The 26,215-nt window shown below is 36.4% G+C and overlaps 1 protein-coding gene and 1 long non-coding RNA gene across 5 annotated transcripts; both read left to right on the plus strand.

Moving 5' to 3' along the window:
- The first annotated feature begins 487 nt into the window (after positions 1-487).
- LOC149555600 (DNA/RNA-binding protein Kin17, conserved region) lies at positions 488-25,379 on the plus strand. Of its 3 annotated transcripts, XR_016364527.1 has the most exons (3): positions 488-2,091; positions 10,549-10,687; positions 10,789-11,330. XR_016364527.1 is itself a non-coding variant. In XM_089829717.1 (2 exons), exon 1 carries the CDS (start codon positions 791-793, stop codon positions 2,081-2,083), a length of 1,293 nt encoding a protein of 430 aa, XP_089685843.1. In that variant the 5' UTR covers positions 514-790; the 3' UTR covers positions 2,084-2,091; positions 25,153-25,379. The 3 variants fall into 3 exon arrangements, 2 of the variants coding, with proteins under 2 accessions (XP_089685843.1, XP_089685842.1); XM_089829717.1 differs by lacking the exons at positions 10,549-10,687; positions 10,789-11,330 and adding an exon at positions 25,153-25,379 and having other exon boundaries at positions 514-2,091; XM_089829716.1 differs by having other exon boundaries at positions 514-2,091; positions 10,549-11,330.
- LOC149555601 (uncharacterized) lies at positions 10,555-25,877 on the plus strand. Of its 2 annotated transcripts, none has more exons than XR_016364528.1 (2): positions 10,555-10,651; positions 25,508-25,877. It is a non-coding gene; the product is annotated as an uncharacterized LOC149555601 (long non-coding RNA). The 2 variants fall into 2 exon arrangements; XR_016364529.1 differs by lacking the exon at positions 10,555-10,651 and adding an exon at positions 25,155-25,223.
- Positions 25,878-26,215: the final 338 nt, after the last annotated feature.

Consider the following 26,215-nt stretch of genomic DNA (forward strand, 5'->3'; position numbering starts at 1 on the left):
ACAAAGGATACGACCCATAATTAGAAAACCCACAATGACATTACCTCAAAAGAAGTCAAAACGAGTCGGCACACCAAAAAACTAAAACATAAGACATGATTAGTTCATTAAAGGCATCTCAAGATCTCCCAACGTAGATAAATCTCTAGTAGAAACACTCAAAAACTAGAAATCACTCATCATATTTCTACACCAAAGAAAAAGTCAATGAAGTCTCAAATACAACCTCCACACAACCAAATACATAAGTTCAAAAGGGCCTCCCCACATGTTCAATAAAAAAGAAATACCATGTACAATGCTAAAACTATAGGAAATATGCATCAATTTTATATAAAGATTTAATTTTATACTATCAAATTTGAAATCCCTCTTTCAATTATACATCTCTTCAAATTTAATGTTTCGTGATGTATCCCTTGCACCTTCTTCTGGTGCAAGTGCTAATTTTAAAAAATAAAAAATATGTAAAAGATATATTCGAAATATTTGACTCCCAATTTATAAACGTAGCTTGTTCGAGGCGTAAATTTGTAGATAAAAAATTCACAGTGGCCTTAGGGCATAGTAAGGGATGGCATTAATTATTTTGATCCAGACAAGTAATTTTTCAGATATTCTGGGGAGGGAGAGGGATCGGTATTTGTCGGTGTCTTCCATATATGCCAGGATAGACAGCTGAAGAAAATTGCATGTTGTGTATCAGAAGAGTTTTGATTTGGGCTGATTTACTGGTACCTGTCATCTCTACGTTCTGTAGCGCTTGTGCGCTTAGTTACAGTGAATTCTAATGGGGAAGAACGATTTTCTGACGCCAAAAGCCATAGCCAATCGAATTAAAGCAAAGGGTCTACAGAAACTGCGATGGTATTGCCAGATGTGCCAGAAACAATGCCGAGACGAGAATGGCTTCAAATGCCATTGTATGTCGGAGGGTCATCAACGCCAAATGCAGGTCTTTGGCCAAAACCCGGACAGATTCGTTGACGGTTATTCTGAAGAATTCGAGACTTCTTTCCTCGAGCACATAAAGAGAAGCCATCGGTTCAGCCGTGTGGCTGCTACCGTTGTTTACAATGAATACATTGCCGACCGCCACCATATTCACATGAATTCCACGCAGTGGGCCACTTTGACGGATTTCGTGAAGTATCTCGGCCGTACAGGAAAGTGCAAGGTGGATGAAACCCCAAAAGGGTGGTTTATCACCTATATTGACAGGGAGTCGGAGACGTTGTTGAAGGAGAAACTGAAGAATAAAAGGGCCCGGGCGGATTTGGCGGAGGAAGAGCGCCATGAGAAGGAAATTCAGGAGCAAATCGAGCGGGCGGAGAAAAAGACTGCGAATTTAACTGCAGATCCCACTCTGGCGCCGGAGTTGGTGAGGTCGGAAACGGTACCGAATGGTAAAATTGCGTTTTCTCTGTCCAAGCCGCCACTGGCTGCTGATGCTGCTGACAAGAGAAAATTTGAGTCTGTCTTTGAAAAAGATGGGGACAACCCCGAAAATCCTAATTCTGGAGCTGGTAAACCTGAAAATTCTAACCTTCGGGGTCGAAACCCGGGGAATTCTAATTATGGAGAGCGAAATACTAGGAACTCTGAGTTTGGGGATCTGAATCCTAGGGATAAGAAAGAGATCAATGGGGGCAAGGCTATTGAGGGAGCTGCTGCTCTGGCAGAGCTTATGAAGGAGCAGGAGCACGCAAAGGATAAGATGAACAGGAAAGGTTATTGGCTCACTGAAGGAATTGTAGTGAAGGTCATGAGCAAGGGTTTGGCTGAGAAAGGATATTATAAACAGAAGGGAGTTGTGATAAAGGTAATTGAGAAATACGTTGGGGAGATTAAGATGATTGAGACTGGTCATGTTCTGAGGGTTGATCAGGAGGAACTCGAGACTGTCATACCTCAGATTGGGGGCCTTGTTAGAATTGTTAATGGTGCATACCGGGGATGCAATGCAAGGTTGCTTGGCATCGATACTGACAAGTTTTGTGCGAAGGTTCAGATTGAGAAAAGTATCTATAACGGGAGGTTGCTGACGGCAATTGAATATGAAGATATATGTAAAATTGCATGAATTCAGAGGTTAGTTTTCTGGAAATGCTTTAAATGAAGCTTTCATTTGTTTATCAAATGAATGTTTGAATCCTATACTAGATCTTAACTTTTTGAAGCTCAGTTGTGAAATGGTAATTCACAATTAGAGGACCATTTTGTGTCGAGGGTGCTTGTTTTCTGGACTAGTTGCTATTGAAAAGTCTTTCATCTTGTTTTTAAATGGTGCTATACCCAATTGAATCAAATTTATAAAAGAGATTTACTCAATAAATTATAAGAGTATTTCTTGCTATTGTCTAGTGTTGCTTTATCAATTGTGTCATTTTTATTGAACAGATTTATTTTTATAACCTTTTGTCGCAATCTTTTTACCATGCTGATCTGTTACCCATTCAGTCACTTTTATGGGCATTTAGCTGGTTGGGATTTAATTACTTAAAGTTTGCACTGATTTAAAGCTCTCTTTTTTGATTCATTGTTTTTACCATAGTTGGCAGACTCAGACTTGGAGAGTACACAACAAGACCGAAATTTTAGGCAAAAACTGGACGAAAATGCTACCTAAGGGAAAAATTAACATTGAACGATCATTTAAATGTTTCAGCTTCATCAAATTACAGATGCTGGCATATTGGAAACACATAAATTGAGAACATATTTGAATTACCAATTTATTGCAGACTGAGGATGGAGCTTACACCGAAACGATAGAAGCGGGAAAAGCTTCAATCACCACTTTTAATTCTAAATATCATTTTTATTCCTCAGACTACCAGCAACACTATTCAACTGCATCCTTCACAAGTATGAACTGAGATTCTGAGTAAACAACAGCTATCTTAACTCTAACCGCAGCAATCCACCCTATGAATTGTGGTGTTTAAATGTACTGGTCTGTGAATTTATCAATGAAATTGCCATCTGTAGCTGTCGTGGTTCTTTAGCAGTCCCATTCACTGGTCAGAGTAAAAGATGTGAACAGCTTGGGTTGGTGCCCAAGCTTGACAATCCAAGAGTTTCGTCTTGGAAAGATTTCACACTTCTTGCAGAGAACAAAAAATAAAAACCAAAACTCAGTCATAATGCTTTTCAACTTCTTCATCGCTCTTTAAAAAGAACCCAAATCCAAAAAGCTGCGTACACCTCCAAAGGCCCATATTTTAGGCGATCTGATCTGTAAAATAAGATTAACCTTAAAAGGATTAAATCTCTTCATGGACAGTAATTACAACTTATATTGGCAACTTCAAATGGCCTGAACGATGACAGAAAAATAGGGCCTCACTAAAGTGAATTCAGAAACCCAACATCCCCTTTTATTTTAAAAATTGCCAAGTCTCGGAGAAAGTCGACTTAGCAAAATTATTTGTCAACTAGAGTGTCACTCAATAGGGGACATTACAAGAAAAAACTCAACAACTTAGAATTACTTAATTAAAATCTGTTAAAGAAAAATATTTTATTCATAAAACTTAATTACAAAATGTATTAAAGTAAAATTTGACATCTTGAAAGAGAAGATACAAGCTTTTATAGCAAAAGCAACATGTCAAAAATGCATTTGAATTAGTGTTGTACCCGTGTCACCATTTTTATACAGTTTTTTTTTGAGTCTATAAAAATGTGAGAGTTGAACTTGTGAAAACTTGCCCAGCAAATGCCAAAAACCACAGAGTACTTGGCAATTTGGAGAGTACTTGCAGAGTTTGCAAATCATGGTTTTTACTAGTTAGATGGATCCTTCAGAACTCCTATCCACCATATATGAACCATTATGAATCTGATCCTGATCCAAGAATGTACTCGAATATGTACTGGATCCTTTGCAATCTCTGCACTCTTCCCAGAGGATATGAATATCATTTATGAGTGTTTCTGAGCTAAATCCATAGAAACATTTAAATAGATGTGCACAACAATTATTCCAAGCAGATTCAAGTGATATTTATGACTCCAAGATCACAGATAAACAACTATTCCTGTTCCTGAACTCTCTCTAGGATACTTGGTTGTTTCTACCATAACTTTAATGAGCTCATTTTTGTTTGTTTGAGTGTAAAATTTGATATAGAAACCATATCTTTAAGTGAGATTCATTTCGACTTACAGAAGGCTCGTTGAAAGTACTATAGAGTTCCTTAGTGCAGACAAAACAAACCTTGATAAATCTGTACAATAGTAGTAGTGCGTACACAATTTGAAGAAAAAGTAGAACAATGGAAAGAAAAGGCAATATGCACTATTTAGTATTTTCACCGGGGAACAAACTTTAATGCAGTAAAAGTTTTCACTATTACAAAAACTAAACAGTTCTCCAATACAATATTGAATTATCTTCACTCTTAAACATGTGTGGATATAAATAGGCACATTGAAAGCAGTTTTACACATCGCATGAAATCATGCAAAACAGTAGACGAGTCTTCTAAAACATGAGTGAAGATAGTAAAAACCTTTAATAGCACTCAATTTTTTTCCGAAAATGCTGAGGCATTGTTTGCAATTCTAGAACTTGTTTTGATCAGCTTTTGAGGTGGTTCTGACCTTGACTACTAAAAAAGGAAAGTAGGCAAAACTCATCAAACATTTAGAATATTGTTTTGAGGCTGAAATTTCTATATTATATGCTCAATAAATCTTATGCTATATACAATATCTTGCCTTATAGCTCCCAAAATGCTAAGGATCTTGTTTGTATTTTGGTTCAGACTTCAGACAACGTCTGGGTGATTGTTACCGTCCTTCCACTCTAAGATTTACCTTCCTAGATTGTACATTGAGATTTCTTGTCCTACCAAAATACGAACTCCTATCTTGATCATTACAAGTGTCTAATCCTACCAAAATACAAACTCCTATCTTAATTATCACAAGTGGATAACATCCCCTGTGATACATATTTTGACTCAAATTAATTGAAATCAGAAAAGAAAGGAGGATACAAATTATTTTCAGGAAAGGAAGAAATTTGAGCCACATCAAATGTTTCAAGCTTTCAAGTGCTAAAATTTTGGCCACTATTTTTAACAACAGTAAAAAATGTAGTTTGCAAAGAGTATAGAGGCTTGAATAATGATTGAGCCTGATTTAGCCTAGGGACTACCTTTTTCCTGGTTTTATTTTTATCTGCTTTCACCGTTGTTAATGCCGGGTGGTATGCAGACAGTGGAGTATCTAGACATATGAGCATAGATGTACCTACTGGTAGAGTATTCTCCAAGTTGCAATAACTGGTCGAGTTATTTGGCCTGGCGAGTTCTCACAACTTTTACTAGCGCCAAAATCTTGCCAAATTACTCGCCGAGTACTTGCTGAGCTTTTGTCAAAAACTTGGTCATAGTTTTATAACAACACTTAAACTTGAAGGCAAAAAACAACCCAAATTAATTTCATATCTCATTTCTTCACTTGTATTTTGCTGAGGGGGAAAATAGTCTTCCAAACACTTGCAAACTGATTTCTTTCGATTTGAAGCAGAATTTTTGAAGAGGATGACGTCAATGATTTGGAAAGGCAGGCTATGGAGGAAGGGGGTTGATTTGGTTTCTCACTTGATGACATTGAGTTGAATGAGTTGCTAGTGCCAGAAGAAGCTAGAGGCGGAGCTACATCCAAGATTGAGGATGAGCCATAGACCGAGTCAGACATACTGACCGAGGAGGCACAATAATGCCCAGTGCAGATTTTTTGGACTAGACCCTCTAGTTCTACCTCTCCCCTAGTTTTTACTAGAGCTGAGAAGAGGAAGATGTAGTTGGAATGATGTATTTACTTTTAGTTTTACATAAATTATTTACTATTTTGCTTCCAGCCATCAGCATTCCTCATGAGAATGTGATTTTGTACCCACTTTGTATTTAGATATATCTAGTCTAAGCGTGTTTCTTTTGTGTTCTCATTCTAAGTCATAGGGTTCGCCGAATTTTCAACTTTAGGTTCGAAATTTAGCAAACCCATTTAAAAAAACAAAAAATCATCTAAATTCGTCATGAAATTCATACAGAGCTATTATCCGATTTCTGGGCAAAAAAAAGTTGTAAAACGATGCCCATAATCTGCTGAAAATGCATCCAATTGTATTTGAACCTAGGGCAAAAAGATTGTCTAAACATCTGAATATCGTGGTGCCATTGAAGGGTTGTGTCTGAAGCTCGTATCCGAAGATGTGTTGGCTCCAGCCTCTTGCTGAACACCTCTGCTTAGCTCTGTCCAACCTATGTGACTGCTTAACTGCGTAATCTTCCAGCCGACAATCTCTCCAGCGACAGCCACAACTTTGTCTGTTTGTTTTCTCCAGCAACCAGCGACCATTTTTTGTTTATTTGTTTTGGTTTGAAACTTTACTAATATTATAATAGTAATTGGTATTTTTATTATTAGGTTTTAATGTTTTTTAACATTATTACTAAGTTGCACAGGGACCCCCCCGGACCAAGATAAGTTCGAACCAGTTTGAAGTTTGGGTCCGGTTTGAACTTGGTTCAACTAGGGTCCTCTTTTTTCAAACTTGGTTCGATCCAGTTCGAACTAGGTTCAATCCGGTTCGAATTGGGTTCGAACCCGGGCGAACCACCTTAAAAAAAATCAAACCCAGTTCGAACCCGCTGCTACGGATGACATTTAAAGTGTTTTATTTGCAATTTTTTATAATTTTTTGGCGTCCATGAAACCTAAAAAGGTGTTATTAGTTGGTTTTGTGCCCTCTAATTGTCATTTTATGTTTCTAAATAGGTTATTTTGTCTTAAGGGAGAGCACATAAGTTTTTGAGCAAGCGTCTGGTTGTGCAAGGAGCAGTCTAAAGATTGATTTGTTGGTGTTCTTCAAGTGTTTGTTCATCATTCATACACATTTGCAAGCTTGCAATGGCTGGAAAAGGTAAGATCTTATTCCATTTGCTATTGTTTTTGTTTTAGTTTTTTCATTTTTCCGTTTCTCTTTCAATCTTCATATGTTCTTGTATCTTTTCCATTATTCCAAAATTTGTCATTTTCCTTGCATATAAATTATGAACATGTATCTAATTTCTTGCCATAGGGAAAGGAATGCCATCTACCTCTTCATCAATAGGCAACACCGAACAAAGAATGGAACCCAACTCTGATTCTCCTATATGGAAGTATGTAGACATTATAAAACCCCTTCCAGGAGGTGGTGCATTCCGTTGGAGATGTCGGGGATGTAGTGTAGAAAGAAATAGTGCTTATTATCGTCTGGGAGGTCATTTATGTGGTTATACTAGAAGAGGAGTCCAGAAATGCCCTAGCAAAAAAGGTGCCCCTATACCAAATCAAATAGTGTTAAAATATATTGAAGAGCATGAGGCAGCAGAAAAGAGAGAAGGATGCAGGGCAACGAAACTTAGTAGCAATAAAAGTAAAAGAGCAAAGGGAATGCAACCCCCCTCAGATGTTATAGTATAAGAGCACCCCTTCTTCAGTACCGCAGTGGACATTGACACTGAATCTATCCCCGTTGTACAGAAAAGAAGGGGGCCACTAGAAGCTGCTTTTCAAAATAAGGGTCGGGAAATTGTTGACATTTAAGGTGGGAAGATGCCTGTATGCAAATGGGTTTTCCTTTAATGTTGTCTGCTCTCCATTTTGGAAGGACATGTTGAGGGGTGCCAATGAAGCTCTAAAAGGGTATTGTGGCCTTTTGTATGAGAAAGTGCGCACCACCTTGTTGGATGACGAGGTCCAACAGATTGAAAATCAATTGAAGCCCATAAGGGACTCATGCGTTGAGACAGGGGTGACAATTGTTTCAGATGGTTGGAAGGATTCTAGGAACCATCCCTTGATCAATGTCCTTGCGGTGTCCCCTAAAGGGGCAGTGTTTCTGAAAGTGGTGGATTGTGAGGGCAAAGTAAAAGATGGGCCATTTATCGCTGATATCCTAATTGGGGCCATTGAACAAGTGGATGCAAGAAATGTTGTCCAAGTCATAACGGACAAAGCAAAGAATTGTAGAGCAGCAAGTTTGTTGGTTGAATCATGATATCAACATATCTTTTGGACACCTTGTGCAGTCCATTCACTCAATCTTATGTTACAAAAGATTGGGAACCAAATTGAGTGGATCAAAATAGTGTATGAAGAGGCTAAGGACGTACAAATGCTTGTCACAAACCACCACATGAATCAATCTCTTTTCAGGAACTACTCAAAATTGAAGCTATTGAAGGTAAATGAATTTGAACTCAAGTTAGTAATTTAATTTTTAATATTTGACAATTTCTGATTTTTCATATTTTACTTGTGCAAGCGCCAATGTGTATACTTTTTTAAAATATGTATCTAATAGTTATTTTTGCTCTAATTTATGTCACAGGTTGCTGAGACCCATTTTGCATCACATATAATCGTCTTAAGATGACTTGTGCAAGTGAAAGATGCACTTCAAAGTATGGTAATCAGCCACAATTGGGGTGTATGGAAGCAAAAGAACATTGAAAAGGCAAACAAAATAAAGGATAGGCTATTGGCTGAGTCATGGTGGGAACTTGTAGAATATCTCCTTAAGATCACCGAGCCCATTATGAGCATGCTTAGGTACACTAACATGGATAGGCCTTGCCTTGTAGAGATCTATGATGGCATAGACTCAATGATTGAGAAGATCAAGCAAGTTATAAATGAGAAGAAGCAAGATTCGTAAGAGACCTTTTTCAAACAAGTGCAAAAAATTATTAATGAAAGATGGAACAAAATGACCACTCCATTACATTTGCTTGCCTATGCCTTGACCCCCAAATACTATAGCTCACAATATTGTGATCTACTAGGAAGGTTGCGACCATATAGAGATATGGAAGTGTCTGATGGGTACTAGGCAGCATTTAGAGGAATATTTCTTGGTGATGATATGAGAGATGTAATCATGGATGAGTTCGTAGAGTTTGTCAATGCTAGAGGTCTAAGTAATGATGCTCTTCATCATCGGTTCAAGAAGGATGCTCATGGTTGGTGGTACCTCCGTGGCCAAAAATTCCAAACGTTGCAGCCCCTTGCAATCAAAGTTATATCACAAATAAGTTTTATTTTAAAAAAATTAGCTCACTTTATCTTCAAAAATCATGGCTAGAGAGTGATTTTAAATTTTTTATACGATTGAATTAATTCTTTTTTAACTGCTTACCCTATGTTGTCTTTATAGGTTGCTAGTTATTCTGCATCAGAAAGAAATTAGAGCACCTATTCTTTCATCCACTCGGTGAAGCGCAATAGGTTGCAATAAAAAAAAACAGAGAACTTGGTATTTGTGCATAATAATTTGCACCTTCTTTTGCACAAGAGTCAAGAATACAAAGAAGGGGAGACAAAGAAGTGACATGTAGGTGCAGAGATTGCGGACTTGGATGCTTCCACTGCTCGGCTTACAATTGATGATTTTGATGACTTTGATGTCAATACTATTGTTGATTCTGCTACTGATCCCAGTGGCCCTAGTGCAAGTAATACCGGAGGCGGAGAAGAAGAAGAAGAAGATGAAGATTGAAGAACTTAGAATTGAGAATTCTGAATATTAATAGATTTTCATTCCATTAGTTAAACAATGAATGTGAAACAATGATACTTGAACTTGATATTTTAAATGTTTTGAATCTTTGATGTTGAAGTTGATTGAACTATGTTACTATATGATGGTATGATCATATGATATGTTACTATTTATGGTGTTTTAAAGTTGTTGTTTAAATGTGTTTATGCTACTATGAGCAACATTCTAATTTTAACTCATGCTTCATAAAAATGTGTATATATATATATTTTTAAAAATTTTTTTTTACATGTTTTTGTACTAACGAACCCAAATGAACCTGAACCCCATTCCAAAATTTTGTCGAACTTGCGAACCGGTTCTTGAACTTCGAATCGAACCTGAACCGACAATTTAGTGATTATTAAAATAAATGTTATTTTTATTATCTCTTAATTAAAAGTAAAATATTTATCGATATGTATTTATTGTAGGAAAATATTAATATGTGTGTATATATGTATATTTATTTATTATGAGTAAAATATTAATATTTAGTATGTTTATTTATTATTATTAATTTAATTATTATTACAATACTTTATTATTATTTTTAATTCCGTAATATTTCACTTTTATTTTATTAGTAAAAATTAAATAGAACAATTAATATTTTTGACTTTTAATTCTATTTATTAGCAAAGAAAAGTAAAAAAGTATCATACTTTACAATCATGATCATATATTTATATTTTTTTTGGAAAATCATATAAGATGAATGTATTGTCAAAATTTTTTGAATTTTTTTGGCTTGTCAAACATCATCCGAACTTCATAGTTGTCGAACACGAACCTTGTGACATAGTTCTTATTTATTGACTCATTGGATGCATCTTCTCATTGGATCTCGCAACAAAAAAAAGCATGTCTAAAAATGTAAGAAATTTTTGAAGTTCCCACGTTTGCCAAAAACTGGCTGAGTTTTCTCCAAATTTATTTTTCAGGCCTTGGTGAGCTTTTGGCTTTGGGGAGTTTTCCAACAATGCATTTGAACTCTTATAAGAAGGCTTTTACCATCCTTCGTGAACAAAAAAGTTTGGTGTACAGGTTGAGCTTGTTGATGATGGTACTCATCATGCTCTGGTGATTGAAACTATCTCATTTGGCATATCTTTGGTGATGTTCTTGATGTTTATGTCATCTTTTATGATCTAGGACTGCTAAGAATTTACTTTCTGTTTCAGGCATGTAAGATTTAAGATGCATGGCTGAATTTGACGACAATAAATTATCCAACATCACAGCCAAGTTGCGGGTCAAATATTGGCCAAAGGTCTTTGGTTAGAAGGCCTTGACTAGTCTATTTTTTTTCAAATTAAGTAGAAAACTTTTATGTATGACAGTGACAAATTGTATGAGTTTCGGCACAAGAAATTTGACCAGTTGCATTGTGGAGCTCTAAGTATTAGAAGAATATGGTTTATGTATCTTAAGGTAGAAAAGACTAGTGAATGCAAGGGATGTGCACTTGGCAAGCACATTAAGATTACTTTTCCCAGCAGAGAAGTCAGATCAAGAGGAATCCTATATTTATTCCATTCAGTTTTTTACAGTTGCTTCAAATACATTGATATTGATATGTGTCATCATTTTCTTAGAGACAAAACCATAAGGGAGCTTACATTCATCAGTATATTGGTCTGAATGAGAAGGTTTTACATATTTTGACAGTCCCAGCAAATGGAAAATTTGAATTACTAAGAATGAAGTTAGCATCACCGGAAAACACCTTACTTGCAAGAAGCGAGCATTAAATTTTTTTTGCCTTTTGCTGGAAGTTGAAACTCTTATAATTGGCAGTTAAGGGTTACGGAAATGGTCTTTTTCTTTGGAACTTGATTGCATATAGTTAGCAGATTTTCTCCAGACACTTTTGTTTAAGGGCTACAATAACAGTTTTTTTTCTCTTCATTGACTGTTATTTTACTGTTGGAAAGTTGGATATTTTTAGGGACTTAAGTGATTAAAATACGGAAATTGTCTTTTTCTTTGGACCTTGATTGCATATAGTTAGCAGATTTTCTTCAGGCACTTTTGTTTAAGGGCTACAATAACAGTTTTCTTCTCTTCATTGATTATTATTTTATTGTTGTAAAGTTGGACATTTTTAGGGACTTAAGTGATTAAAATAATATAAAAATAAGTGGATTTTGTGTGCCTAATCCATGGCTTGTCTAGTAATCGTCAGCATCACTAGTTTGTAATAGAAAACTCAGAGAACTGCTGTTAAAAGTTTCCAGTAATTATTTTTCAGGTTGCAGATTTGTTCTGATTTAATCTTATTGCTTTAGTTACTTTTACTTTTTAAGTTTTATGTTGAAGGTCAGGGCACTTCAGCTGCACATTTGAGTGAAGGTCAACATTCACCAATTTTATACAAACCTTAAGCATGCAGAATCTAAATACCATATACCAAATTTTAGCAAACTTTTCTGGGAGTTGGTGAACCTATATGGTCACCATTATAAGTGTTTAATGTGATATTGATATATGTGTAACTATTTCTTGTAACAGAAAGATCTATTTCACATCATTGTTAACCTTGATGGTATTGCTAAATCATTAATGAATGATAAATCCTGTGGCTTACATAACTAAAACATTAATGAATCTGGATAACTAGTATACTATTCTTGATGTGAAACTTTGGTAGGTTTCAAAAAGATTATTTCCTATTTTCAATGAATTCTATCCCTTTTTCTCCAATACATTTTATATTTAGTGCAAGATTTGGAAACAAAAAATAGTGCGAGTGTACAACACATACTCAGATCCAGATGAGTTAATGAAATCTTGATATGAGACATAATGTGTTTTCTAATTTATATGCCCTTTAAATCATGTAAGTATAAATCAGAACAAAATCACTATTAAATTACTAATTGCTAAACTTGAAATCCTTGACTTTTTTCCTAAATAAATGTAAAAAGCATTGATTCACTGGTTTTGATTGTTTCCCCTGGTTTTTGCTGAATTCTTAAATCTCAGTTATGATTAATTGTGTACAGTATGTTAGTTTGACATATTTCACCAACCCATGTACTTCAGTTGTCAACAAAGTTTATACCTACACATTTTCACCTTGTGTTTTGTTTTTATTCCTTCTTCATGTAGCAACTATTAGGACCTTTTTCCTTGGCACATTTGGCATAATTTTGTTCCACTTTGTTGCAAGTGTTTTTTTATTTTTTGCTTGCATAACAGTAGTTGAGATTGCAAAGTTTTCAATTTTTTATCTCTATGCTCCACATGACAACCAAGGCTTCTAAATTCCACCACAAAGTCTCTCATTTTCTGTATAAGGAACCTACGATCTATTGAATTCCAAGCACATACTGAGAGGAGCAAAATCCCTTCTTGGAGCACAACTTTTTTTTATTTGAGTAAAAAGAAATATAATAAGATGCTTTTGAGGGAGTCACAGTCTTTTACCCATAACAGTATCTGCATTAGGACATGGAAACCAGGGGAGATGTCCTTAGTGTTTTATGGGGTGTCCCCATTTCCTAAATGTTTTGGAGATGTAGGGATTCTTAGAGGATGTCCTCGAGTAATCCCCAAATTGCAATAAAATCTTGGGGACGTGCCAAAAATTAAAGGGGACAGCTTGCCATTTTTGAAGTTTGTAGCTGCAGAGAGATTTCTGCATACTTGTATAATTGCTCTTATTTGAAATTGTTATCCACAACATTGTTGATCCTTCACAGCAATATAGTGTCACTGAATGTTGCGATTATCTATGATGATCGACTCCTCCATGTGTATGTAGCAGCTTCTTTAGCATAACCGAAGGTCATTCTTGTGCCACGGGAATGCAAAGATAGAACGGGTCAGTTCATTACTACTGTCGGTGGCAGTCCTCTTACACGTCTACCTTTCTTTATTTTGTATCCATTATTGTTTCTGATGGTTTTGGCTGTTGTGATTTTAATATGGAACCTTTCATCTATGCGTTGGTCCCCATCATTGATGACAGTGATTAAAAGGCATTGTGGTATCTGTAGCTCTTGAATATGAAATAACAATTTTTCGGAACTGCCGACGGTGACTAAAAGACATTGTGGCGTCAGTTTCATGGTCTTTTGGAATTCTGGTGTGATAGATGGTTCCTAGTCTAGCAGGGATGGACATCTAAGTCACAAGGTTCGAATTTGAAATCCTCTTCGATCATAAAATAAGGATGAAATCTGCAAGGGTAAAAATTCGAAAAACAATCGACATTAAATTTAACTTAAATAAATTTATTTATTTTTAAATATAAGTAATATATCCACAAAATTGTCAAAATAGTTTGACTTTGCTAAATAATTAAACTAAATAACTCTATTATTTTAATATTATTCAATATCATGAAATTCGGATGAAGTCTGGAAAGGGTAGGAATTCGCTGGAATTTGAACTTCATGGATGAAATTCGGCGTATCCTGTGACTTAGATTGACATCATTACAGTTAACATTCAGAAGTAATACTTGTTTGAGGACAGTAAACCATCGTTTTTGTTTTTGTTTTTCTGCAGACATTCTCTGTAATTATCATGTGAATTTTGACGTGTATTGCATCAGTGATTGTAATAAGGAATTATATGTGTGATTGTTAACAATCTCAGCTAAGGATTCATTTTTGTAGTTAAGCTTGTGAGCATTCTATTTAGATTATGTGATTATTCAATAGAGAATCATTTTTGGGCATGGCTGGGCTTTCCCCCTCATGTTAGAAGGTTTTCCCAAGATAAAATTTTTTGTGTTTTTCTGCTCGTGTTTTGAGATTTCTGCAAGTTGTTTGAATGCATTTCTATTTTTAAAAATAACAGCCATACTCCAGGCAAATGGGGACGTTTGTGATATCTCTTAATCATCTTGGCAATGGTTGACAATCCACACAAAATAAGTAACATTTCAAAAAGGGAAAACCTAGCACCATAAAAAAGGATTATCTATTGTTTTCTGGTGCCCCCCACCCGCTAGCTTGCCCTGAATGAGGAAAAAAAAAGAAAAAGTCATTATTCTAAATTCAATCTTGCTTGTCCAAAAATATTGCAATTAAAAGGAAGGAATTTTTTTTTTTCTAAAGCAAAGTTTGAAGGAGATTCTAGAAGAGAAGTTGGATATTATGGCATCATTTCTAATGAGACAAGAAAATAGTGAAAGAGGTAAGTCATTCTATCATTTTTAATATTTTTTTGAAGTTTAAAATTAGAGATGCCTGCTTCATTTTTCAGTTTAAACATACATTATATATCATGAATCAGAATGAATGGCTGTGGTGATGAGAGCTGTGACAAGAATGAAATGCATATAAGAGTTCAGCCTCATTAGAGAGTGGAAATATTGGGTTGAGGTGAACCACTACCAGATCTATTTGAGTGCTCCTCTTGTCTTGAAAAGGGCCTTTTTAACTCATTAAAAATCTCTTTTCCAGCTCGAGACACCTTTTGATGTCAAAATAAAAATTTAGTGTGGAGTGGAGTGAGTTTGTGTCACATTTGCAAGAAATATTTTAGGAGCTACACAATAATATTGTCTCATTTCTTGGTGTTACATATGGTGGAGTTAAGGTTTGTCTAGACATAAAAGAGTATGAGATCACAGAGGCTCAAGTATTGCATATGGAAACAAAATCAAGGTTCTAAAGGTGTGACAATGGCAGTACATTCATCCTGATAATCATCTATGCCCATATCATGCATGGTTGGTAGTGGTCAAAGATGTAGCTTCTATTGGTTGCTCATTTGTCTCCTTTGGAGATTATAAGCTATGCATTACTCTCATAGTCAAAATATTGAAAGGTTTGATAGTAGATTGATATTTTAGATGTTGGTCACTCATCAATATGTTGCTTACGTTCACATTTAGCCCCTATATCCATAAAGCCATTTATTGTTCACAAAAAACATAGATACACAGACTTCTAGTTTATCATTTCGAAGGAGGTGACAAAGAATGTTGGGGCCTCAAACGTTTTTGGTCACCAATTCAACATGTGCGCAAATTGGATGGATTGACGAAAGGTGCTTAAGGGTGTTTGTTTGGTTGCTTGTTTCGCGCTCTTTGGTGTAGTTATGGACATTTTCTAATATGGTTGGTAATGAGGAAAAAGCTATAGTGTGCATTTTTATGATAGTAATCTTCAGTATCATTTTGTTTGATGTTAATTGCTTATTTTCCTAAATAAACTTTATAATAGGATTTGTTATTGTTGGGCAAACAGGGAAGAACTGACAATTGAAGTAAGAGAAAATTATCCACCAATTAATATTGTTGACAATCTTGCTGAAGCCTATTCAAGCTTGGACTTTGAAATTAGGAGAAATATATCCGTTAGGCAATATTGCAATTCTAACATTAATTTACAGTAAAAGATGAGTAAAATTACCCCCCAACTTTGATGGAATGTAAAAAGTGACCGTTCATGGGTCCAAAATATGGACAACTTGTATCTCCCTTAGTCCTATGACAGAAAAGGATGCTATCAAAATCGCTGTTATACATTTGGAAATAAATGCCAACGATTGGCATGGACATCGAAATATAAAAATCAATGATAAATTCACCCAAAGGCTTATTAAAAGATGTAAGAATTTGGCTCAGGCCAAAATTCACCCAGGAACTAAGAACTCAAACACAAGCACAACTGTAGACCAGAAAGAGAGAGTATGATCAGAATGATGATATATTCAATCAGTATGCGTTGTGAAAGTACGCTAGGAGTGGCTGTATATAAAGGCCTCTGAGATACATCTAGAATGCCTCGTAATTAGTTACATGATATGTCATACAACCAGGCACATGTCCACCAAATATGGGTTATCCTCCATTAAGCACAGAAGTAAGTGCGATGATGAGAGGATAAGCCTACAAGGGTGTGACATGCAAATCAGTGTTGTAGACACCATGTGCTAAAATAGAGTTGTGTACTTTTGTGTTGTCAACATGACAACTCAAAAAGGTGCACAAACTCCTAAGTGTCTCACAAAATAAAATAATGCAAAATAATAAAATAATGCATTAACCTAAGTAAACTTAAGTAAGTGTAAATAGTAAATACGTATTTACACCAACACCCCCCTTTAAGTGCAACTTAGGGGAATACCCTTAAGCTTACGAAAACTAGGATGAAGATGCATAATGGGTCTCGGCTACTAGGCCATGTTAGGTACCCATGTACATAATGAAATGTAATCTCTCATAAAGCGGAGAAAGAGGGAAAGCCTTGTGGGAAAAACCCTCCCCCAAAAAGAGAGATAAATAGGGATGCATGGATGGATGGAGTAATCAAGACCCCCCCATTATGACATACATCCAGTATATACAATAAGTGAAGAAGGAGAAGAACAAGACCTCATAAGAGGAAAAGGTCCTCCCATAAGAAAGAAAAGGAAGAGAGACAAGGTCGTCCCCCCCCACAAATGAAGAATGCTTGTTAGTGAAAGCCGCTCCAAGAAAGAAGCTCGTCCAAGAGTGCAGAATGACGTTCCTCCCCTTTGGAAGAAACAATGACAAAGGTACAATCCTGAAGATGTATGCTGGCCTTGAAACCTGCTCAAGTATCCTTGTGCTAATGCTGATGCTTGCCTCTTCCAACTGTGCTAAAAAGAATGAATGCAGATCTGGCAAGGATGTTTGTTGTACCTGTTCCATTGAACCATCTGTCTCCTCAACTGACAAAGAGACCTCCAATTGCTGTACATAAGGATCCACAATCACGCCAACCTGTGAAGATTGATCATGTAGAGAATGGACATGAGGGTCCGAGTGAGCCCTCGCAACAACTGTAGAAGGATCATCGTCATCAATGAGAAGATGTAAGTCCTCAAGGTTGTCTCCCAAGTCTGCGGTGTGTGACTCCACGAACAAACTTGCAATGTCTGCCATGTAGTCATCAGCCGAAGTTGGCGTTGGAAGACAAGATGTACCATGCTGTGCTTCACTGTGGCAATGTAAGCATGTGGACTATACTGATGATGTAACCTCTCACTGCAACTGTCGATAGAACCCCACATGTCTGAATTTGTTGAAGCACTATCACTAGTGTCACTATTAGTTTCCACTGTGTATGAAGTGCGGAGAGGATTAGAGGATAAGCTTGGTGAACTTTCCTCAAAGTGAACATCCTTCACAAAAATCTCATGAGTCTTTGGATCCATTAGTTGATATGCCTTAGCATTGTCTTCATAACCGATGAAGTTACAAGGCCTAGGTGCCGGTGCCTTGCAACCCCTGGAAGATGGGTTTGCCCATGCTGGACAACCGAAGACTCAGAAGTGACTCACAATTGGTTTTCTGCCGCACCATGCCTCAAAAGCTGTCTTACCATCTAAGGCATTAGAGGAGACCTATTAAGTATGTGAGTAGCACTGCTAATGGCTTCAACTTCTAATGTAGGATCAAGAGACTTGGCTTTTATCATGCAACTTGCCATGGATTTGAGAGTCCTAATCCTCATAGCTGCAACATCTGTCTTGTGCAGATTGAATGCTAGTGAATTGTGAAGATCAATGCCCTCAAGTTTGCAAAAGTCTTGAAGCCTTTTGTCTACATATCTGTTCTCATTGTCCACCTATAGTACCTTGATGGCTTTCTATGATTTGTGTTCAACATGAGTCTTGAAGGCTTGAAGCTTATGAACCACTTCATTCTTGTGATGAAGGAAGTAGACTCATGTGAATCTTGAAAAGTCATCAACAAATGTGAGGATGTAGCGACCTTGGCTGACTGAAATCACTACAAAGGGTCTTGCTAAAACCATGTGAACTAACTGGAGAACAACTGGTGCTCTAGAAGACTTGCCTTTATCATACTTCTCCTCGAAATGCATATCCACTGAACATGATGAACACTCTCCCTTAGAAAAGTTGATATTAGGTAGACCTTTGACCTTGTGTTTGAGGCAAAGTTGCTGAAGAGAGTGGAAGTCAAGGTAACCAAACTGTTCATGCCATAATGTGATTTGTGAAGTAGAGTGAGTCAACAAGGCTTGAGAAGGAGACTTAGGCATGAAGTGGGAGAAGGAATAAAGCCTCTTGTCATCATTGACTTTCCCAATTGCAACCAATGAATCATCTCTTAGACTTCGCACCATCACTAAATCTGGAGGAACTCAACTTTATGAACATCTCCAAGGTGAGTGATTTGGTAAACTGAGAGGAGATTGGAGCTAAGGTTTGGAACGTAGAGAACATCTTTGAATTCCCCATTTTCCATTTCCACATGTCCTTTCCCTTCAACTTCCATTTTAGTATCATTTCCAACAAAGATGTGTGGTACCTTTGACTGCTTCAATGAAGAAAAGTCTTCCTTTGAAGAACCCATATGGTAAGAGGCACCGGAGTCGAGTATCCATTTTGAAGAACTTGTGTTTGCCATAAGTGCTCGCCCTTTACCCTTTGAAGAGGTTGGAGTAGAATCCTTGGAAGTACTTGGCACTTGAATCTTGTTCTTCCTGAGTAGATTTTCTAACTCATCGATTCTTTTAGTTTTGCAATGATGCTCGTTATGATTTGGCTTTTTGTAGTATGCACAAAAGAGTTTGTCCTTCTTTTCATTACTTCCTTCTTGTTGGAAGAAGAACTGCCTTGTTGAGAGGAGGATTGTTGTGTCTCAAATTGTGATTTCTGCTTCCAGTGCTTCTTGTTGTTGCTTTTCCCTCCTTGACTTGTTTGGTGCTCATCAGTAGCCACCAAGGCTTTGGTCTTTGATGACTTGAGAAGTCCTAAATCCATCAAGTGAGATTGTTCAACAATTAACATCTATGCTTCTGGTAAGCAGATCCCATGGTCAACCTGTGATTATTAGAACTCAAAACAAACAAAGCATACTCTGAAGGTAGCCTCTTCAAGATGTGATGAATCAACTTTTCATCCTTCATGGGATTTCCACAATCTTTAAGTAGTGCCCTCTACTCATTGGCTTTGTTGATGTAGTTCTTCGGATCCAAGAGAAGTAGATCATCCTCAATCTGAAATCCCTTATCTTCATCCACCTTACCATATAATGCTGCAAGTTTATCCCAAGCTGGTTTCGATTCTGTACAAATGGCAATGTGAAACAAGAGATCTCTATGAACACAATTCTTGATAACTCCTAAAGCCTGTTGGTCTTGAACTTGCCAATTAATGAGTTCTTTAGCATCAATAGGTTTGGTAATTGTACCATCAACATAAAGAATATATCCTTTTTCCATTAATCTACTCCATGCAATATCTTTCCATGTAGAATAATTGCATGAAGTTAGAGGTGGACACTTAAAACCCATAATGCAAAAAATGAAAAGAGCACAATAGAGAGACACAAAAACACAGTACACACCCCCCTTTTTTACTCAATCAAAAGACCCCCCCAAAAAAGATGCTTTTGACACTTTATAAGTAGTGTGTGTACAATGGGCCATTTGTCAAAATAAACAAAGTGGACTTTCTGATTTTGCTTTTACAACTACCTTTTGAGGTCCAAATTTGTCACTAAGCACTGTAGCTCAGATGTACAACAATTCTAAAAAGTAATCAAAGCTTTACAATGCAGAAAAAACCCTAATTCTGAAAGTGAGAATTTTGTCCACACAACCCTATAATCTAACTGCAGATTTGGAAAGTAGACAAAAAATATAACACTTTAAAAAAAAACAAAACCTGAAAAAGTGACCAAATGTGCCCGTACGGAGCGTTTGAAGTTGTAAAATGTAGGATTATGTAGGTACAGTCACCAAAAAATGCAATTTCTGCAAAATCCTTGCACCAAAACTAGAAAACGACACCGCCACTAGAAAATTCAGGAAATTCTACCCAATTTCAAAAAAAATTGCACCTGAATCGGAGTCCGGATGTCCAAGTTATAGGCTCGCAAAGTCAGGGTGCCAAATCGAAAAGCAATCTTGGAAAGGGGTCTGGCAGTAAAATTGTGATCTTAAATTTGACGATCAAACGACTGTCGCAGCAATTGAAAAATGACTAGGATTGATGGTCAAATGGCCGTCAAATATAACCTAGTGACTGGCTGACATCAGCAAAAAATCAAGCCCCTTGCTGACGTGTCAGGCTGACTGTGTTTCCGTACTGTACGGATGGGCATGTGTCGTACAACAGTGTCGCGGTGGCAAGCTGACGTGGTAGTTGAGTTGGCAAAGTATGATGTGTCAAACATTGGACACGTGGCAGGCAGCTGTTGGTTCGGACGTTGCTGAGGTGTTTGTAGGTGGTGCTGACATCACTGTTGCTGATGATGTGGTTGGAGGTACACTGCGTGTTCGTTGTTGTCCGTGTGGCAGAATATTAACAGTCCACGTGTTGCAGGTATTGGGGTCCACGGACGTGGCAGGAATGTTTGACAGCTATGAAGGTAGGAAAGTTTTAAACAGCCGCTGGAAAAGTTTAATGTTTCACTGGATAATTAAAACCACGCGTGGGAAGTTTGAACCTGCGGAGGCCGGAAAGCTATGTGCGGTGTCAAGAGTCGGAAATTGGTCACTGGGTTTTCCAAAAAACGGGAGCTGGATTTATCTGCACACGGGGGCCGGTGAACACAAAAGGCACTGGATTTTATTTAAAAAAGATCCCACATGCATTGCAAACCTGAAGTTTGTGGACTTTTTAATGAAAGGGCTACGGCATTAAAACAAACTAAGCTTGCGGTGGGGAATGTTTGGGAGGCTTGCCGCGGGTCGCCTGCAGTGCCAAAATTTAATTTGGCTGCTGGATTATTGTGTACAGTGCCCACTGTGGCTTGGAAAATAATTGCCTGCCAATTAAATAATAAATTCCCTGTGACAGGTGCAAGGCCGAGATTTGACAACCCGGTTCCTATACCTAAAAGAATTTTCCCTATTGGTTGCTTGAAGGGCGCATTTTTTTTCTTTCAGAAATACCGATGAAAAAACGCAGAGAAATAAAAAATGCAGATTCAAAAAATTAATTAAATTTGCAAAAAATGACCATACCCGAACTTGCAAATCGGGGCCTCTAGGTGCCAATTTGCAAATTTTTTTTGCCTCGTGGTCGACTTTGGGCCAAGGTAGCTGAGTTTATAGTCGGTCTTTACCGAAATAGCGTTCCAGATGCAATGCTGAGGTCAGATTTGACTCTTGACGCTCCCAATTTCTACAGTACTCCGGATTTGGGCTAAGGTGCTGAAGCAACAATGGTTTCGAATGGCTATGTGATGAGAAAATCTCCAAGCTCTGATACTATGTAAGAATTTGGCTTAGGCCAAAATTCACCCAGGAACTAAGAACTCATACACAAGCACAACTGTAGACCAAAAAAAGAGGGTATGATCAGAATGACAATATATTCATTCAATATGCGTTGTGAAAGTACATTAGGAGTGCCTGTGTATAAAAGCTTCTGAGATACATCTAAAATGCCTTGTAATCAGCTACATGATATGTCATACAACCAGACACGTGTCCACCAGATATGGGTTATCCTCCATTAAGCACGGAAGTAAGTGCGATGATGAGAGGATAAGCCTACAAGGGTGTGACGCGCAAATCAGTGTTGTAGACACCATGTCCTAAAATAGAGTTGCGTACTTTTGTGTTGTCAACATGACAACTCAAAAAGGTGCGCAAACTCCTAAGTGTCTCACAAAATAAAATAATGCATTAACCTAAGTAAACTTAAGCAAGTGTAAATAGTAAATATGTATTTACACCAACAAAAGCTCTTAATCAATAAAAAAATCTTGAAAACAACACGGAATAGTGAAACATTATGTAACGGAATTTCAATGAATTCCGATCCTGGTATTGCAGGTTTCTAAAAATAGACTTATAAATCTATTTCTTGAAGAGAAAAAAGAACTGATATGGGGTTTGGTAAGTGCTTTTGAGCCTAAACACATTAAGATGGAATAAAAAAGAATGAAGTTTGGATGTCATTTCATCAAAAGACAAACCCTACACAAATAATCTATAACATCAATCATGCATACCAACCCTCTAAGAAAAATGGGCACCAATAAACATTTTCTCCTAGAGATGATCCCAAAGAGCTTTGAAGAAAAAAATTATGTTTCCAGCATATGAGAAATGGGTGCATGGACATAAATATGCCCGATAAGAGCTCGGAAAGAAAAAAAATGTAACCAATGGAAGGAGAAATGAGAGCCTGGATATAATTGCAGGGAAAGAGGATAAGTCTGCTACATAAAGGCACTATCTGATCAAGAAGAATGAGAAGAAGAAAGGGAAAAACAAGAAATATTTATCTTGGCATTGTTTTTGTAACATTTGGCAATATCATCACAGCGTCAGTAAGCCATTCACTTTTGTAAATTATTTGGCTTGCTATACCCTAAAATGTCAGAAATAATTGTTCCCAATTGAATCTAGACAGGAAGAACAAAATTGAGAGTTTTTGCAAAAGATCGGAAGCCAAAAATAGCTTTTTGTGGAATGTGTAATAATTGGTTCTCATGTCCAGTGAATGTAGCAAATCAATATCAATAAAACAGCATAATCTACAAACTGAAGCTTAGCCGTACGAAAGTTACAGGTCATTTGCACTTCGATTGGCACTGGATCTTAAAACTAGCTTACACCATGCACTCTCCACATTATTCTAATATAGCATTTTCCTGTAGCAGTGAGTGAGCTAGGGCAACTGTGAAAACTATGAATTTTATTTTTCCAAGGGAAGACTGCTATTTTTCAAACACAAGCATGCATCACACAATTCAATGCCATGAGAAATTCCACTTCTTTATAAGTAAAATAACAAAAGAGTATAACTTATATATTCCATTGGTGATGCTTTAGTCTTTAAAATTCATTAGGAAAATTTATTTATCAAAAACACAAGGGTTAAGATTTTTGTGATCATAACACGTTGACTGAGTGATAAGAAAACAATACAAAAAGGATATTCCAATGATAAAAAACTAGTATATGAACAGTCTAAAACACGATATGAAAAGCCAATTAATCACTAATCAATTGTGGAGATTTATACTCCCAAAAAGCAACATTTTAGAACTGAACGTCATTGTAAAATAGCACTTGTGAAGAGAGTGGTAATCTTTTGCCAGTCTTATATGTCTTAATTAGCATGGTTTTGATAGAGGTTTAGTATTCTGGCATAAAGAGCACATGATTGCATGGTGCAAATATTATTCATTGTAAAACTAAATATTGATTTGACACAGTGACTATTTTTTTATAAATAATAGAATAAACATATGTTCTCACAATAAACTGTATGTAAGGTTTTAAAATCCTGCCTTATGATGCAACTGTTATTATTCCTATTTTATGGAGGAAAACTACAGCAGTCTCTAAAAAGATTAACATATTACTTTTAGATGTGTAAAAAGTTAAAAAACATTAATGTTCCATTACATTACATCTTGAGGAAGCTATTTTAGGTGTACAAAGACGTCAAATTCTAACAAAAAGAACATGTAACAACTTGTTTTAAGACGAGTGTGGAAGTGAATGGAAGTGCATTTTGGGGTTGTCACAGGCTTGCCAAAAATTTGAGAGGTGGGGACTTACAATGATGACGTTTCTTTAAATAATCAAACAACTGATTGAAAAAGTTGGAATATAAAATAATCACTTGAATGTGAAAATTGGAATACAGAGTACATGCACCTGAAAGTTGAAAAGTGAAGCATATTAATAATGGAATGAATGGTGTGCTTAAACTGAAAAGATGTCAAATATGTAGAAGAAATGGGCTTTGGAATTTCAAAATACAAAGGTTACGAGTCAGCAGATTTGCTATTTGGTTTATGATAAGAATCAAGACCACTTTTGCATCATGGAGTGGGACATCTTCATCTGTCATTCATTTAGATGTCCCAATAGCAAATCCAGTACCTGATAGAATAGCATCAGCAGTGAAAGCACATTCCATGCCCATCCCTTGTGAGATTCTTAGTTGCGGTAAATGATGAAAACATCGGCAAAGTGTTTTTTTGATTGGCTCAAGTAACACATTTATTGATATAGGCGAGTGATCAATATCAAGTGGGGCTTGGAACAAGGGATTTTAATTTACGATTTTCAGTCTGTCTGATATTCCAGGTAATCAATTATCTGAGATTTGGGGTTCTCTCATAAGGTGCACCAGCTCTTGAATTTTGCTTCTAATTGTATTTCTGTTTTGCACTGCATATGGATTCAGTTTGAATGCCATTCTAAATTGATATTGATCTTTAAAAATGTGTTCATGACCATTGTCAGACTTGATTTCCATGTATTTACTACAAAAATAGGTGCCTGGTAGTTTGGATGTATCCGTCTTGGATATATAACTTCATGCCCTTCTTGTTCACACTCGTATCTTCTCTGGAATCTGAATTTTTAATTTGCTGTCTGGATGCCTGAAGTTCTCTCTTCCAGTATATTCAAATCATGGTCACATGTTGTGCATATAGTAGTCATTTTGTTTAAGATTTTTTTAATTTTTGAATTTCTAAATGGTTTCTTTTAGAGAGGAATCCAGTTGTACTTGAAATTTGTGAGTGGGATATGCAGTCTGATAAAATGTAGCTTAATAAGGGAAGTATATATTGTTGTGTGATTTATGAGGAATTTTTCTTTGATTAACAGGACAATGGGAATGCTATGAAAGCACTGATTGATTATGGCTTTGACAAGTGCTTACTACAAATATGGCTTAGGTTGTCTTTGATAATTTGGCTTTTTTGGTTTCTGGAATTGAGAATCAAGATTATTACTTGATAGCATGTGGCTGGATAAACTAGTTCTATATTAATTCTCTTGACATCTTCGATCATCTCTTGTTAAAATTATTACCACCATATGTTTTGCATTTAGTGTTGGATAAAGGTCATGATCATTTGCTGTTTTTGACTTTTAAGAAAATGCAAGGTGCTGGAATTGTATCTGATGTCTACAAATGCCTTCATTAGTTGGGTAACTCCAAACATTATTTCAATTTCAGGTTTGAGAATCTACCAGAATGTCTGTTAGATGTTGCAATGCAGTCCCAATCTGGCTGCTATGATAATCCTGGCAGAATTGCAGTTCAGAACATGGTTTTAGATCCAGTGGATAGTGGGGTACTTCTTATGGCTCAGTTTATTCTTAGCTGTAGTTGTACTCAGTCAACTGTGTTTTGTGCCACTCCGGTAATGAAAAAAATGCACTGAACGATAAAATGTTAGTGTATGTCATATTGAAATCTGTTCTTCTAAGCTGTGGATGGACTGGCTGCATGGTCTAGTTCTAAGTAACGGGACTGTGGGATATAAATTGCTGGATATGTAAAATAAGATCCAAATAAATATGAAAGTGAAGTGCTATTTGTTCCATTGACATCGTGAGAGGAAAACATTAATAATTTTTGGAATCAATTTTCTTATAGTATTTGCCTTCTTCCAAATCTGTTTTACATTACCCTGTAAACATGGGCTACACTTATGTTCATTATAAAGGTTTTCATATCTTTGTATAACCTTTTAGGGAATTTACACGTACTGACACTTGTTGCAAATTTTCCTGGTGCAATGCCTATTGGAGGGTAAGTCAATTGTCTACTGCTATTCTATTAAAAAAGGAAAGAAATGTCTACTTCTACCTTCTTTGCTCATATTACATATTCAAGGAGAGATTGTTTATATTTCATTCACTTTTATTGTAGCTTTTTGGT

Source organism: Cupressus sempervirens, chromosome 5, assembly GCF_028749045.1.
Source record: "Cupressus sempervirens isolate cs-2001-9-10 chromosome 5, ASM2874904v1, whole genome shotgun sequence".
Classification (NCBI taxonomy): Eukaryota; Viridiplantae; Streptophyta; class Pinopsida; order Cupressales; family Cupressaceae; genus Cupressus; species Cupressus sempervirens.

What these genes read in the sequence shown, in the direction of transcription:
- LOC149555600 (XM_089829717.1), top strand. Translation starts at nt 791, where the DNA reads ATGGGGAAGAACGATTTTCTGACGCCAAAAGCCATAGCCAATCGAATT.